The sequence below is a fragment of the Mastomys coucha genome, unplaced genomic scaffold (genome assembly GCF_008632895.1).
Source record: "Mastomys coucha isolate ucsf_1 unplaced genomic scaffold, UCSF_Mcou_1 pScaffold15, whole genome shotgun sequence".
NCBI classification, from domain to species: Eukaryota; Metazoa; Chordata; class Mammalia; order Rodentia; family Muridae; genus Mastomys; species Mastomys coucha.
This window is the reverse complement of record NW_022196897.1, coordinates 154,722,921-154,738,005: the sequence shown is the minus strand read 5'-3', so window position 1 is coordinate 154,738,005 and position 15,085 is coordinate 154,722,921. Positions and strand designations below refer to the sequence as shown.

The 15,085-nt window shown below is 49.8% G+C and overlaps 1 protein-coding gene across 7 annotated transcripts in view; it reads left to right on the top strand.

The window, feature by feature from the left end:
* Atp9a (ATPase phospholipid transporting 9A (putative)) overlaps positions 1 to 15,085 on the top strand; it is a 110,303-nt gene that overhangs the window by 74,040 nt on the left and 21,178 nt on the right. For all 7 annotated transcript variants that reach the window (XM_031372859.1, XM_031372855.1, XM_031372853.1 and 4 more), the window contains 2 exons: positions 922 to 1,131; positions 9,109 to 9,270. In XM_031372859.1, the coding sequence (XP_031228719.1) occupies positions 922 to 1,131; positions 9,109 to 9,270 (372 nt within the window). The remainder of the gene's footprint in view (positions 1 to 921; positions 1,132 to 9,108; positions 9,271 to 15,085) is intronic.

Genomic DNA, 15,085 nt, shown 5'->3' with positions numbered 1-15,085 from the left:
TACTTATTATATGTAAGTACATTGTAGTTGTCTTTAGACACCCTCAGAAGAGGGCATCAGATCTCATTACAGATGGTTGTGAGTCACCATGTGGTTGCTGGGATTTGAAATCAGGACCTTTAGAAGAGCAGTCAGTGCTCTTAACCACTGAGCCATCTCTCCTGCCCCTCCTTGAGGTTCTGATCCTCCTACCTCTACTTCTCCACTGATGGGCAGGCAGAAGTGTCACGCCATGTTTTATGGGATGGTGGGATACAGCTGAGGGCTACGTGCATGCAGGGCAGACACCCGTGAGTCCTGCCATACCTCCGGGCATGAGTAGATACTTGATTTTTTTAATTCGTTTGTCAACACCTCTCCTGCCATCCCTGGCTGCTGGAGTACAATGATAATCAACTCACACTGACAGCCTCTGACCTTGGGGCCAGTGATGACAAAGACATCAAGGCACAGGGGATGGCAAGCCTGATCTGTTGTGAGAAACGAAGGGGGCCGAGGGCTTCAAAGGCCTCTCTGAGCTTACCTGCAAATGGAGACCTGTGTGGTGAGACTGGGCAAGCCACTCTTGCAGAATTCCGGAGGGAACAGGATTGGAGGCAGAGAGTATGGGACGGGCAAAGGCTCCCAGGCAGTGGGTGGAGCAGGGAGGGAAGATGGTGTAGGAGCTTGGGGAAATTGGCCTTGGCCCAGCACTGAGGGAGAGGACTGGACGCTGAGCCATGGGATGGATGTATGTTGACATCAGCATCTCCCTCAGTTGCTTCCCACCTTGCTTGGTTGCTCTGTTGTTTTGTATTGGGGATTGAACCCAGGGTCCCAAGCGTGGATAAGCCCAGAGTCCTACGTGCTGAACAATGGGAGGGAGGCACCACCATTACTGTACCGTGTCCAGACCCCTGGTTTCTCTGCTCCTCTCCGCAGCCTCAAGATCCACCGGCTCAGAAGGGCCCCACGGTCACTACCAAGGTACGAAGGACCATGAGCAGCCGCGTCCATGAGGCTGTGAAGGCCATTGCTCTCTGCCACAACGTGACGCCCGTGTATGAGTCCAACGGTGTGACGGACCAGGCTGAGGCTGAGAAGCAGTTTGAGGACTCGTGCCGAGTGTACCAGGCATCCAGCCCAGATGAGGTAACCCTGGCGTGGGTGGGTCTTAGCCACACCATTTCCTTCATCCCTGGTTGACTGTCCACGCTCGCTCTGGGCCTGGCTTTATCAGTTCACTCCCTCCTGCCCATAGAACTTGGCTTCTGATTATAGAAATGGTTTCTGGTTTTGTGGACAGTGTCTCATGTAGCTTGAGGTTGGTGTGGCCTCAAGGTACCAGGGCACCATGGCCCACATGGCTAGGGTATAGCACCATGTAAGCCTTTTCCAAGCCTTAGGTCAAGGGATACCAGGATCTCTCCCTTTCAGACCTGTCACTTTGCCTCTTCCTTGAAATCTGTGTGGTGCTGTGGGGTAGCTCAACCGAAATAAACCGTGCTTGTCCAACCCCAAAAAACCATGCTTGTCCAACCCCCAAAAAAGTGCTTGTCCAACCCCCCAAAAACATGCTTGTCTGTGACCACTAATACTCAAAACAAGTGTTTTAGGAGAGATGTGGCTGCTCTCAATTTGTGAACTGGGGACCATGTGTAAGTGGAGGGGTAAGTGGGGAGGCAGGGCTGGGCTCTGTTCCTCTGTCATGAGTGATGTCATCACTGCTTTTTCAGCTCATCGGTTCCGTCCTTTGCGCCTTGTCTTCTTTCAGGAACAGAATTGGGACTGTCCAGGGTTTGGGATGTGAGAAAGGATGGTATTTTTTTTTTTTTTTTTGGTAGTTTGTGCCTGGGGACCAGGGCCATGTGTAATCATGTGATGACGTTGGAGTTTGAGATACTGACGCTCTGCACGGTGTGTCTGCTCTGCCAGCTGTGTAAGCGTCATGTCCAGTCTGTCAGCTTCCTCTCTGCAGGGTCGCTGTGCCTGTTGTAGGGCTGTGGAAGGGTGTTCTGAGGTGATCTTGTGATCTGTTCTTCTGAGTGTGATTCACATTGTTTTGTTTCTCCAAGTTTCTGATCTGTGATTAAAAACAGCAAAAGGGATTTGTTTTTCTTGTCCTCCACACTCTGGGAGGATCTGATACTAAGAAAAAGTTTATTGTATTTACTTGCTTGTGTGTGTGTTAATCCGTGTGCCGCAGAGCATGTGTGGCTTCAGAGGGCAACTTTCTTTCTTCTGTTTTCCTTTGTTTTCAGAGACAGGCTTTCTCTGTGTAGCCCGGGCTGTCCTGGAACTCACTCTGTAGACCAGGCTGGCCTCAAACTCAGAAATCCACCTGCCTCTGCCTCCCAAGTGCTGGGATTAAAGGCGTGCGCCACCACCGCCCGGCCAGAGGACAACTTTCAAGTGTCACTTCCTTCCTTCTACTGTGTGGGTTCTGGGGCTGAGACTCAGGTTGTCAACATCGGCAGCATGCACCTTTATCTGCCAAACCGTCCTGACAGCCTCCTTTTATTGATACATGTAACTTGTGTGTGTGTGTGTGTGTGTGTGTGTGTGAGCGTGGTGTACATGTGGAGCTCAGAAGACAGCTTCTGGGGACAGTTTTCTTCCTCCTCCAGTGGATTCTAGGAATTGGACTCAGATCATGAGACTGGAACACTTAGGGCCATCTCTCCGGCCCCCTTAAACCCTCTTTAAAAAAAAAATAACTTAATTTTTAAATGCAGCTTGTATCATTAGCATAATATGCATAAGAGAAGCAAGCGCTAATCCACAAAGGCTGTGTAGCCACTGTTAACTTTGTGTAGATCCGCCTTCTAAACGGTTTTCGAGGCTTCTGCAGAGACGACCAGCGTGTTTGTATAAACATGCCACGTGACAGGAGGAAGACTTGCTCCTCACGTGAGATCTTCAAGAACGCTGCTCTGTTCCTGAAACTCTAGGGCATTCCATTTGAGTTTGGCTGGGTCCCATGATGCCTTTGAAGGTCACCATCAGCAAAGCCTCCTGGAATCCCAAGGTCAGCTTGTTGGAGCGCAGGGGAGCAGGCTGCCTGTTGCTTCCGAGTGGCTGGAGTAATCTCTGCCAATCACAGGGGACTCCTCCTGTCGCAGAAGCAAGATTGCCTAAATTTGTTGCCCATGCATGGTCAGCTGTGAACGCCTCTGCAGTCACCTCTGGATCATGGCCTCAGAGTACAGGGCCCTCCCTGCCCTCTACTGGAAATCCCGTAACTAGGAACATGAAATCGTCCACCCTGTTATGCTTACCTCCCAGCTCAGTGGGGTTCTTCTCTTTCAGTATATGTGCTAACCCTAGGGGTGCGGGGAAGGAGCACGCACTGTGTGGCCCTGGCTGTCCTGGATCGTTTTGTAGATCAGGATGGCCTCAAACTTGCGAGGGGTGGGGGAAAGGTAGGGGAATAAGAAGAGAGAAAATGAAGATACACTTGTGAGGTGGCTCACTGGGTAAAGGGCTTGCCACGTAACCAAGTAGATCAGAGTTCAGATCCCCAGAGCCCATGTAAATACAGGGTGGGCGTGGCGGCCCTGCCAGCTCACTTATCATCCAGCCTAGGGAGGCAGAGTCAGGAGATGTTGGAGCGATTGATGTCTGTCCTACTGTCCTAGGGATGGATAGAGGCCTCATCAGCAAGCCCTTGATTTTTTTTTTTTTTAATTCGTTTGGCAACACCTCTCCTGCCATCCCTGGCTGCTGGAGTACAATGATAATCAACTCACACTGACAGCCTCTGTCCTTGGGGCCAGTGGTGACAAAGACATCAAGGCACAGGGGATGGCAAGCCTGATCTACTGTGAGGAGCAAAGGTGGCCGAGGTTGAGACACCTCACATGGGCCACAGTACCCAATGGAAGGAAGGAAGTAAACTAAAATCCCTCCTTCCTTCCAGGTTTTGAATCACGCGTTGGGATGTGTACTTATGTAATTAGAAGTAAGTGTATGAGGAGTGGGGGCTGGAGAGACAGCTCAGTGGTTAAGAGCAGTCAGTGCTCTTCCTCAGGTCCTGAGTTCAATTCCCAGCAACCACATGGTGGCTCACAACCATCTGTAGTGGGATCTGGTGTGTCTGAAGGCAGCGACAGTGTATTCAAATATATAAAAATAAATAAAATCTTTTAAAAAATTATTTATTTATTTTATGTAAGTACACTGTAGCTGTCTTCAGACATCCCAGAAGAGGGCATCAGATCTCATTACAGATGGTCGTGAGCTACCATGTGGTTGCTGGGACTTGAACCCAGGACCTTTGAAAGAGCAGTCGATGTGATGCTCTTAACTGCTGAGCCATCTCTCCAGCCCAATAAATAAAATCTTAAAAGTAAGCATTTGAGCATCACAACATTTCATCAGCCCAGCGGGAAGCAAGTGAAGCTCGATAGGCCCTTTCATCTGTCACTGTAGAGCCGTGCTTCTCTGCCTTCCTCACCCTGCGACCCTTCAGTATAGTTCCTCATGCTGTGGGGACCCCCAAATAGAATTATTTCATTGCTATTCCATAACTGTAAGTTTTGTCACTGTTATGAGTCATAACGTATAGAACTCTGTTTTCTGGTGGTCTTGTGGGGGTCTTGGCCCACAGGATTGAGAACTGCTGCTCTAGAGATTTTTGTTTTGTTTTGTTTTGTTTTGTTTTTTTTTGAGATCGGGTCTTATGTAGCCCAGGCTGGCCTCAGACTTGTTGTGTAGCTGAGGAGAATCTTGGATTTCTGATCCTCCTGTCTCTGCCTCAAAGTTTGTGTGTCAGCATGGTCTGTTTTATCCACTGCTAGAGATGGAGCCCAGGGCTTTGTGTGCATTATTTCAGCACTGTCAGCAGAGCCACACCATTCCTCCATAGGCATCCTTCCTCATGTTCAACTAAGTGCAACACGCATGCACACACACTCACAAGAGCATGCACTCATGCATGCACACACACATGTACACACACAGGAGCACACACGCATGCATGCACATATACACACATGCACATATACATACATGCATGTACATGCACAAATGCAGGGCAGGGTCATTTTGTATGGCTCTTGGACCTCCCTTCTGTTTCCTACCAGACTGTCTTGTCACTGTCTCCCGTAGCCAAGGGGTTGTTCTCCTGAGTCCCCTCTCAGTCCCACTGCACTTGGGATTAGGCTCCAGCGTTGATGGATTTCACATTCCCAGATGATAATTCTTCAGCCTGGAGTCATCAGGTCCAACCCTTTTTTTTTTTAATTTTTCGAGACAGGGTTTCTCTGTGTAGCCCTGGTTGTCCTGGAACTCACTCTGTAGACCAGGCTGTCCTCGAACACAGAAATCTGCCTGCTTCTGCCTCCCAAATGCTGGGATTAAAGGCCAGGCCAGGTCCAACCCTTAATAAGGGATTTCCAAAGACTCAACCATTGGAATCTCTGGAAGGTGACAGTGCGTGCTGGCAGTGCGGCTCAGTAAGTAGGGTGTCTGCCTTGAATACACAAGGCCCTGGATCCTGTCCCCAGTATTTCATAAACCAAATATAATGGTGCATGCCTATAATTCCAGCAGTTGGGAGGTGGAGGCAATGTGATCAGGAGTCCAAGGCTATCCTCAGCTGTTTGAAGCTAGCCTGAACTACATAAGACCCTATCTCAAAAAAAAAAAAAAAAAAAAGTGAAAGTGTGTATAGATCTTCACTGTTGCAAGTTGAAAGCTTTGTGATCCTGGCTGACCAGGAGCATTTCTCAAAGCAGGGTTGGCACATAAGAGTGACTTCTGGCTGATTTCAAGTTCAGTTAATCTCTACAAATGGAAACCAAGTTAAAGAGCTGACATCAAATTTGGATTACACACCCAAGTCAAGATGTCTAAAGATAGGATTAAATTCTCTTGAAACCTTAATGTGTATGGGTGTGTGTCTGCATGTATGTCCGCATCATGCATATGTGAGTCTGATGCCCAAGGAGTCCAGAAGGAGGCTTCATATCTCCTGGAATTGGAGTTACGGATGGTCGTGAGCCATGATGTGAGTGCCAGGATTTGAACCTGAATCATATTCTCTTAACCACTGAGCCATTCCTTACCATCCCTGAAGATGGGCTCTTGCAAACTGAGAACTCACTTGCTTGAAATTGCTTATTGTAGAGGCTTCGAGGCGGTAGGAGGGGACCTCAGACTTGAGGTGCAGCATGATCCATTTTAGGGACTAACAGGGTCAGCCAGGGTGACACCCAGGCAGTGTGGAACAGGCCTGGCAGAAGCAGAACTGAGAGCCCCGTGGGGAGCACGCACACAGTGGGCAGTGCCGCCTGGGATCTCCAGGAGAGCCAACTCAGGAATACACAGTGGTTTGACTGTAAGCCCTGGTGAGCCTTCATCCAGGACTGCAGACCAGTATGTACTCAGGAAGCTGCACTTTGAACTTTAACCTCCCCTCAGCTAGTCCTGTGTGATCTGGTCATGTCTCCTGGGGATACTTGTTGGGGTGCGGCTACCAGCCACTGCACAATTCTAGGCAAGACAACAGGTGCTTCATAGCGCACCATCTGGCTGAGCCAAAGATTTCAGTGGGTTTTTGCACCTGGTCAGATTCCCCTATAGGGTGTTATGATTGGTTTCCCTTATTTCCAGCAGGTAACCGTGTCCAGCAGGTGACTCAGTATCCCCGTTCCCAGTTTAACCACAGTTATTAAGTCAGTCCTCTCCAAAGACTTGTCTCCTCAACCCCCTTAAGACTAAGCTTTACGAGAAGTGGGGTGCCTTTCTTCCTCAGTGCCAGGATCTCATGCAGCCCAAGATCACCTCAAGAGGTTGGCTTTGAACTTCTGATTCCCCTGTCCCCACCTCCTGAGTGCTGCGATTTCAGGCATACCCACTATGCCTGGCTTGTGAGGTGCCAGAGCTCAAGCCCAAGGCTTTGTGCATTCGGGCCCCACACTGTCAACCAGGCCAACTCCAGCCCTGAAAGCTCTTTGCCTCGTTGCTTATGTCTTGCCAGCTGGTGAGAAGTTTTACTGTAGAGCTGTTGCAGCCTGGGTCTGCAGGTCAGACAGGTGTCGGACAGGTCTCAGACACCAGATCAGGCACAGCCATAGGGCTCCTGTCTGATCCAGTCACCAGGGTGCTTCTTCCAGGCTGTTATTACTAGTCACGGTTCTCTAGGGGAGCAGAACTGGATACATTTGTATATAAAGGGGATTTATTAGAATGGCTCTCAGGCTCCGGTCCATTTAGTCCAACTGGCCGTCTACCCACTGAAGGTTCAAGAACCCAGTGATTGTTCAGCGCACAAGGCTGCAGATCTCAGCTGGTCTTCATTCTAGATACTGGAATCCTGAAGTTGTAGACTTAAATGCCAGAAGGAATGAACTCTGCCTTCAAGAGCAGGGGCAGGGCTAGAGAGATGGCTCAGAGGTTAAGAGCACTGACTGCTCTTCTGAAGGTCCTTAGTTCAAATCCTAGCAACCACATGGTGGCTTACAACCATCTGTAATGAGATCTGACTCCCTCTTCTGGAGTATCTGCAGTGTAATTACATATAATAAATAAATAAATAAATCTTTAAAAAATTATTGGGGGCTGGAGAGATGGCTCAGTGGGTAAGAGCATTGACTGCTCTTCGGAAGGTCCTGAGTTCAAATCCCACCCACATGGTGGCTCACAACCACCCGTAATGAGATCTGACGCCCTCTTCTGGTGCATCTGAAGATAGCTACAGTGTATTCATTTATAATAATAAATAATTAAAAAAAAAAGAGCAGGAGCAAGCAGGCGAAGAGAGCAAGCTTAAAGGCGTGGCCCAGATAAAAGGTAGACCTTCCCACCTCAGAAGACCCAGATCAGAAGTGAGTCTTCCCTTTTCAAATAACTTAATTAAGAAAAAAACTCTTTTTTAATTTAAAAAAAAAAATCTCTCAGACAGGCAGTGATAGCACATACCTTTAATCTTAGCACTTGGGAGGCAGAGGCAGGTGGATTTCTGAGTTCAAGGCCAGCCTGGTCTACAGAGTGAGTTCCAGGACAGCCAGGGCTACATAGACCTTGTTTCAAAAACCTGAATGAATGAATGAATGAATGAATGAATGAATGAATTCCTCACACTTTTGCCCAGCTGCTTGAGTTTTAGCTAATTCTATATGTTGACAGCTGAAAATAGCCATCATAGTGTACCTTCCTTGGTAACTGGTTCCTTCCCCCATTCTAAAGTCTCCAGCGTCATCCGATTTCAGTCCCTGGCTGCAGCTCCCTTGTGGGTTGCCTAGAAAGACCAAAATCTTACCCTTAATCCCACCCGCACCATCTATATCCCCAGAAAGGGACGTTTGCCCAGCCACAGAGACCATCAACTTTCTAATCATGCAGTGGTCCCAGTGACACAGACTTACGTGATTCAGGTAGGGCTTCTGACTGCCCAGGGATTGGCTTTCTCCTTTAGGCAGCCTGTGAGTCTGCTACGGTGGGTCTGGCCTGCCTGAGACTGGAATGACCCTCCAGGAGTCACATCCTCTGGACCGTTGACCCAGACAAGATACAGGTTGCCTCCTGGCCTGGGCCTTGCCGCTTCTCCATCACTTGTGGGCAGTTCCATAAAGTATTGGGAGTCAGTGTTCCTGGCTGGTGGACCAGTCTCCCTGGCTCTGTCCTTGGGGAGCTGTGCTGTGCCTGTAATCACCATAGGGGTCCCTGGGCTGTACCTCCAGGCTGCCAGTAGTCTCTCCTTCCAAGTCGGGATAGCCACGGATGCTCCAGATGTTGTTGCAAGCTCCTTTCTTTCCCCTCCTTTCCACTCAGGGGGAAGGGTGCAGAATCACCCACTGAAGACTAGAGCATGTCTAACGGACAGTGTACCCAGCCAAAGGAGAGCCAGGGGTGAAGAGCCCCCGGCTCCCTGACCTTTCTCGACATATGGGTAGCAGGCTTGGTGCAAAGCCTTCTGGAGATAACTATGATTATGGGGTCCAGGGCAGTGGATGCCAGAGCAGATGCTGCCATGGTTACGGGGTCCAGGGCAGTGGATGCCAGAGCAGATGCTGCCATGGTTACGGGGTCCAGGGCAGTGGATGCCAGAGCAGATGCTGCCACCTTCCCTCCTCCTTCCGTGTTCATGTGCGGGGTGTCTGACCTTCCGTGCTCTGCCGTCTCCAGGTGGCTCTGGTCCAGTGGACAGAAAGCGTGGGACTGACGCTGGTGGGTCGAGACCAGTCCTCCATGCAGCTGAGGACCCCTGGTGACCAGATCCTGAACCTCACCATCCTGCAGGTCTTCCCGTTCACCTATGAGAGCAAGCGGATGGGCATCATTGTGCGGGTGAGTCTGGCCCTCTCCCGCCCTCAGCGTCCTCTTCCACTGCGAGTGTGCGAGTGTGCGTCAGGGGCCCTCATGGCTTGCTGGGGCCTTGTCGCTGACACCCAGACTGGTAAGGGAGTGTCATTCCCTGTGCAGGGAAAATGAGCTCTTTCAGTGGACACAGCAGTTCAGCCAGCAGCCTGTGCTGTGCCCAGCTCTGAAGCAATGAGTATAACTGTATCAGGAGCTCTCAGTAACACATTTCTAATTCTCAGTCCTAAAAAACTACACTTTAAACTTATTCAGCAGGGAGGAACATACGGTGTGTAACAGTCAGAGCACAACTTGCAGGAGTTGTCTTTCCTATCATGTGGATCCCGGGACTCAGGTTCACACCGGCAGACTTAGCAGCAAGCCCCTTAACCTGCTGTGCCAGCTTGTTGGTCCCCCCTGTATTTTGCTATGTGGGAGTTTAGCATCTTGCACATACTAAGCAAGTCAAACTTCCAGTCCCTATATCTCCTCTCTTCCTTGCTCCTCTCTGAACTCAGGTCCTCTGGAAAGAGCAGTTGTCCCTCCAGCCTGCCTCCTGTGATAAAACTCACAGTCAGGCTCACACCTGCGGCTCAGTGTGCAGGAGGCTGAAGCAGGAGGTCACTGTAAATTCAAGGCTAGCCTGTGTCATTCAGGGTGAGACCCTACCTCCAAATAACAAAGGCGCAAGAAAAAATTCACAAAGCATAAAATAACCGTTAAACCCACAACCATTTAAAAGTTGCTATAGTTTGAATGTACAGTGTTCCACGGGCTCCCGAGTCCGTACACACACAGAATAATCAATGAAAATATGATTATAAAGAAGAGAAAGGGGCTGGAGAGACGGCTCAGCAGGTCAGAGCACTGGCTGCTCTCCCAGAGGAGAGATGGCTCAGCGGGTAAGAGCACTGGCTGCTCTTCCAGAGGTCCTGAGTTCAAATCCCAGCAACCACATGGTGGCTCACAACCATCTGTAGTGAGCTCTGACGCCCTCTCCTGGTGTGTCTGAAGACAGCTGTATAGTGTGCTCACACACATAAAATAAATCTTAAAAAAAAAAGAAAGAAAAAGAAGAACAGATTGGAGGGCTTGCTCAGTGGTTAAGAACACTATTCCAGAGTCCCCCAATTCAGCTCCCAGCACCCACATGGTGGCTTCCTGCATGTGTAACTCCAGTTCCAGAGATCCAGCGCCCTCTTCTGGCCTCTGAGCACATTGCATGCATATGTTGTACAGACGTACATACTGGCAAAACACCCACACAGATAAAAATAATAAATAAATAAGCAAATCTTTAAAAAAACGAAGTAAACCCTGAAACTCCCAAGCCACCTCTCTTCCTAGTCCCTTGCTCCCACGGGTCGGGTCTGCTTCCTGCCTCTGTGGATTTCCCTGTTTTGGACACATCCTATAAAAGGAATCGTATAGTATATGGTCTTTGTTTCCTCCTTCACAACTTCAAGGTGCATTTATTTTATCACATATACCAGTCTTTCCTTTTTGTGGCTGTGTTGTATTTCATTGTATGTCTGTATGGGTTAACTATCCTTTCTACAGAATATCCGTGACCAGCATGGAACATTTGCGTTCGATATTGCACCAGCTTAAGGAAGATCCCCAAATACTAACATGAAATTCACCTACACTTACTACACACAGCAACCTCACGGTGATTTTAGACATCGTTTTTTTAGGGTCATTTTATTTTGACTACACGTTGAGTCAGGTGTGGAATCTTCTGCTCATGGTGATTTTGGTTGATGCACAAAGAATTCTGAAGCTTGCAGCTGGAAGCTGGGGGCTGCCTCAGTAGGTGAAGGGCTTGCTGTGTAAGACCTGATTTTTGCTCTCCAGAACCCATGTGAAAAGGCTGGGTAGGGTGGTGTGCGATTGCAGACCCCGTGTGAGGGAGGCAGAGAGGCAGGTGCATCTCAGGGGCTCGAGGCCACATGGCCGTCGGCAGTGGGAGAGAGGCCGTCAGCATCCAGCAGCAGTGGTGGCTGTCAAGGTGGTTCTAAGAGGGAGGTGGCCGTGGTGAGGGGACCAACAGTAACAGTCACCGGGAGCAGCTAGGCAGGTCTGGTGCTGGGTCGGGGCTGTCCTCCGGGATGGGCATAAGCTGGCTGGAGTCTTGTTTACCATAAGCTTACAAGTTCGACAGAGGAGGAAACTGAGGCATAGAAAGCCTGAAGGAGAGCACCCGAGTTCACACAGGGAGGTCATGGATCAGAGTGCAGCCCCAGGCTTTCGGGCTGTGAAGGGTCAGGAAGGACATGGGGAAGTGCATGGCCCCAGGTCTGTGCTGGGGAGCTGTATTAACTATGCGTGCTGCTAGGTTGCCCCACAGGTAAATTACAAGCACCATGCTTGTGTTCTCTAACGGTCTCTGTGGACTGGGAATCCGGGTAGAGCTTGGGGGAGGGGACTCCTCTGGTTCAGCGTCTCAGAGGCTGGCCTCCTGGGACAAGGCTCACCTACCCACAGCTTCAGTGTGCTGCGGGACAGGGCCTTCGGTTCTTTGCTGACAGCTACACGGAGGCCACCCTCAGCTGCTGCCCTGTGGGCCGCTCCCTGGGTTAGCATCCTGTCAGCTGGCTTCACTGTAGTGAGAGTGTGAGCGTGCTGGAAGCCACCCTCAGAAGCAGCCTCAGAGAAGACGGGCATACCCGTCAGCCTTGCGCTCTTGACAAGAGTGAGCTGTGGGTCCTGGAAGCCACCCTCAGAAGCAGCCTCAGAGAAGACGGGCATACCCGTCAGCCTTGCGCTCTTGACAAGAGTGAGCTGTGGGTCCGGCACATCTCCAGGGGACTGGGGACAGGGCTGCTTCCATCCAGGGACTATGCAGTGGCTCGGTGAACCGCTTCTCTGTAGACCTACTGACACGCTGTGGTGTGATCTGAAACACCCCGTCTGAGCTGATTTAGATCCCAGTTGGGACGTTATGACCCTGTGGGACACATGTCCTTGGCAGATGTCAGGCAGGGCGGCTCCCTCCCACGCAGCTGTAGCTTTTCCTAAGGCTGCACCTGGCCTGACCCTTGGGTCTCCAGGACATGTCTGAGCTCAAGGCTATCAGCGACTGAATCCCTCGTGTGGGTGTTTCCCGGAGTTAGTCAGCACCGTCCACAGTCACTCTCACTTGGTTCCAGCCAGGATTTTTCAAGTTCTAAGGGCTATGGACGCTGCTGAGGTCATTTGAGAGTTGAGTCATCAGATAGTCCCCAACGTCCCACTCTGAGAATAAACGGAGCTGCACACACCACCCTTCCTTTAGCTGTGACGGAGTCTTGTTCCCAGACATGTGTCATACTTTGTGAGCAGTGGCTGTGTCTTCCCACGCAAGGTACAGAGTCCAGTTGGCTTCCCAGGTCTGCTTTTCTTCTTCTTTCTTTCTTCCTTCTTCCTTCCTTCCTCCCTCCCCCTTCTTCTATCAATGTTCAGTTTTTAAAGCACTCAGCCTTCACAGTTAAGGGTCTTATAGGAAGGGAAATCAAGCCAGGTATGATTCACACCAGCAATCCTCGCACTTCAGAGGCGGGGGCAGGAGGATTGCCATGAGCTGGGGGCCAGTGATTCACCATACCAAGGTCCTTCATTTCAGTCTTTTTTCCCAAGCATATGAGTGTAAATATCCATATACATTTAATAAAATTAGCCTCTAACTTTATCTCAAGCTAGCTTGCCACCTCCTTACTGAAATGTGTGTGTGTGTCTGTGAGTATACACACAGTAGGAGTTATATTATGCCGTTAAGACATCTTTTGCTGATTTTAATGTGTACATGGAGTTCTAGTGGGAAGATTTTCATTTACTTCTTTTGATTTAAAAAAAAATGCATGCATGCATGTCTGTTGTAGACCTTTTCCATTTTTAAAAAGATTTTATTTATTCTTTATGTAAGAGTGTTTTGCTTTTAAGTATGTAATGTACATAGCATGCCTGGCTCCCTTGGAGCTTAAAAGAGGGTGTTGGATTCCCTGGAACTAGAGTTACAGATGGTTGTGAGCCACCGTGTGGGTGCTGGGAATTGAACCAGGGTCCTCTGTAAGAGCAGCCAGTGTTCTTTGCAATGGAGCCGTCTCTTTAGTCTGTGTGTTTTAGACTATTAACTGTGAATGTTGATCCCTTGAAAACTGCATGGCGCACGTGTGAAGGTCAGAGGACAGTTTGTGGGCATTTGTTTTCTCTTTCCACCGTGTGGGTCCTAGGGATCAGACTCATCAGTCTTGGTAGCAAGTGTCTTTACCCACTGAGCCATCTTGCCGGTCCCCACTTCTGCTTCTGAATAGGCTGTTTCTCATTTTCGGTTATTAATAATGCTGGGTGCTGGGAGCATGTATCTTCTCAAGGCTGCCTTGGCATTTGGAAAATGCCTGCTAGTGAGCTAATCTCCCACCCTTGCCTGCCTGTCCCTCCGTTTCCAGCTTTGGGATGGCTTCTTTACTTTGTACCTGCCTCTGACTATGCTTGGCTGTTGTCATCTGCTCGCCCAGTAGATTGAGTCCAGCCTTTCAGACTGGCACACAGTAGACTGAGTCCAGCCTTTCAGACTGGCGCGCATGCGCAGTAGACTGAGTCCAGCCTTTCAGACTGGCGTGAGGAGGCTCACAGTGTGCTCACAGCTTGTTCCCACAGTCCCCTTCCCTCCTGTTTGAGAGCACACCTCCCGAGGCGTCAGGTCAGGGAAGCAGTCTGCTCCAGGGCTTTTCTGCACATCTTTCAGAAGGAACTGTGTGTCCCACATTGTACAAGACATCCTGTTCAGCTCCCTGTAGTCAGGTGTCAGATAGACTACAAGGGGATAGGGCAACATGGCTGGACCAGCCTGTCTCTGTCTGTTTATGGTATCATCTCGCCATAGTATGGGAACTCAGTAAACCGGGTGTGAACTGGGTGGGAAGGAATGACTCACATGGAGGAGATACTGGCTGGTGTGTTTATATTGGACAGAGAGATGGAGCTGGCAGGAGCCCCTCTGGTAAAGGAAGCTGGGTGGGAGCGATCTTTCCTGCAGCCGGGGTGTTTAGCACCACTCTCAGGAAGGGGAAGGGGTAACCCCCCTGACAATGCTTTCATGTTCTCTTGGCCTGCGGGCTGTCCTTCCTGGGCAGAGCATGCTGTTGACCGTACTCAAAATGTAGACGCCTCTGCTTGGCCCGGGAGGAGATTGAATCCGTGTGTCGTCGCTCTGATAGCTGCGCTGTGCTTAAAGGCACCCCAAGAGTTTTTAATTCTCCTTCTCCTTCTCCTCCTCCTCCTCCTCCTCCTCCTCCTCCTCCTCTTCCTTCTTCTTCTTCCTTTTTTGATTTATTTATTTTATGTGAGTATATTTTCTTCAGAAACACCACCAGAAGAGGGCACCAGATCTCATTGCAGATGGTTGTGAGCCACCATGTGGTTGCTGGGAATTGAACTCAGAACCTCTGGAAGAGCAGTCAGTGTTCTTAACCACTGAGCCATCTCTCCAGCCCCTAAAATTTTTTTTTTAAAAGGAGGAACTGTACCCTTAGTTAACTTCAGGTAGCCCATCTTTGTGCATGCATGTACACACACTCATGTGGAGGCCATGGACTGATGTCCAGCACCGGCCTCATTTGCTCTGTACGTCATTTTTTGATACAGGTTCTCTCAGTGAACTTGGGCTTCATCATCGTCGTCTTACTTAGAAGGACTGGCTAACAAGCGACAGGACTATCTCTGCCTTCCCAGTGTGGGACTGCAGCAGTACATCGTCATGGCCAGCTTCTTTCTCTCTCCCTCTCCATCTCCCTCTCCCTCTCCCTCTCCCTCTCCCTCTCCC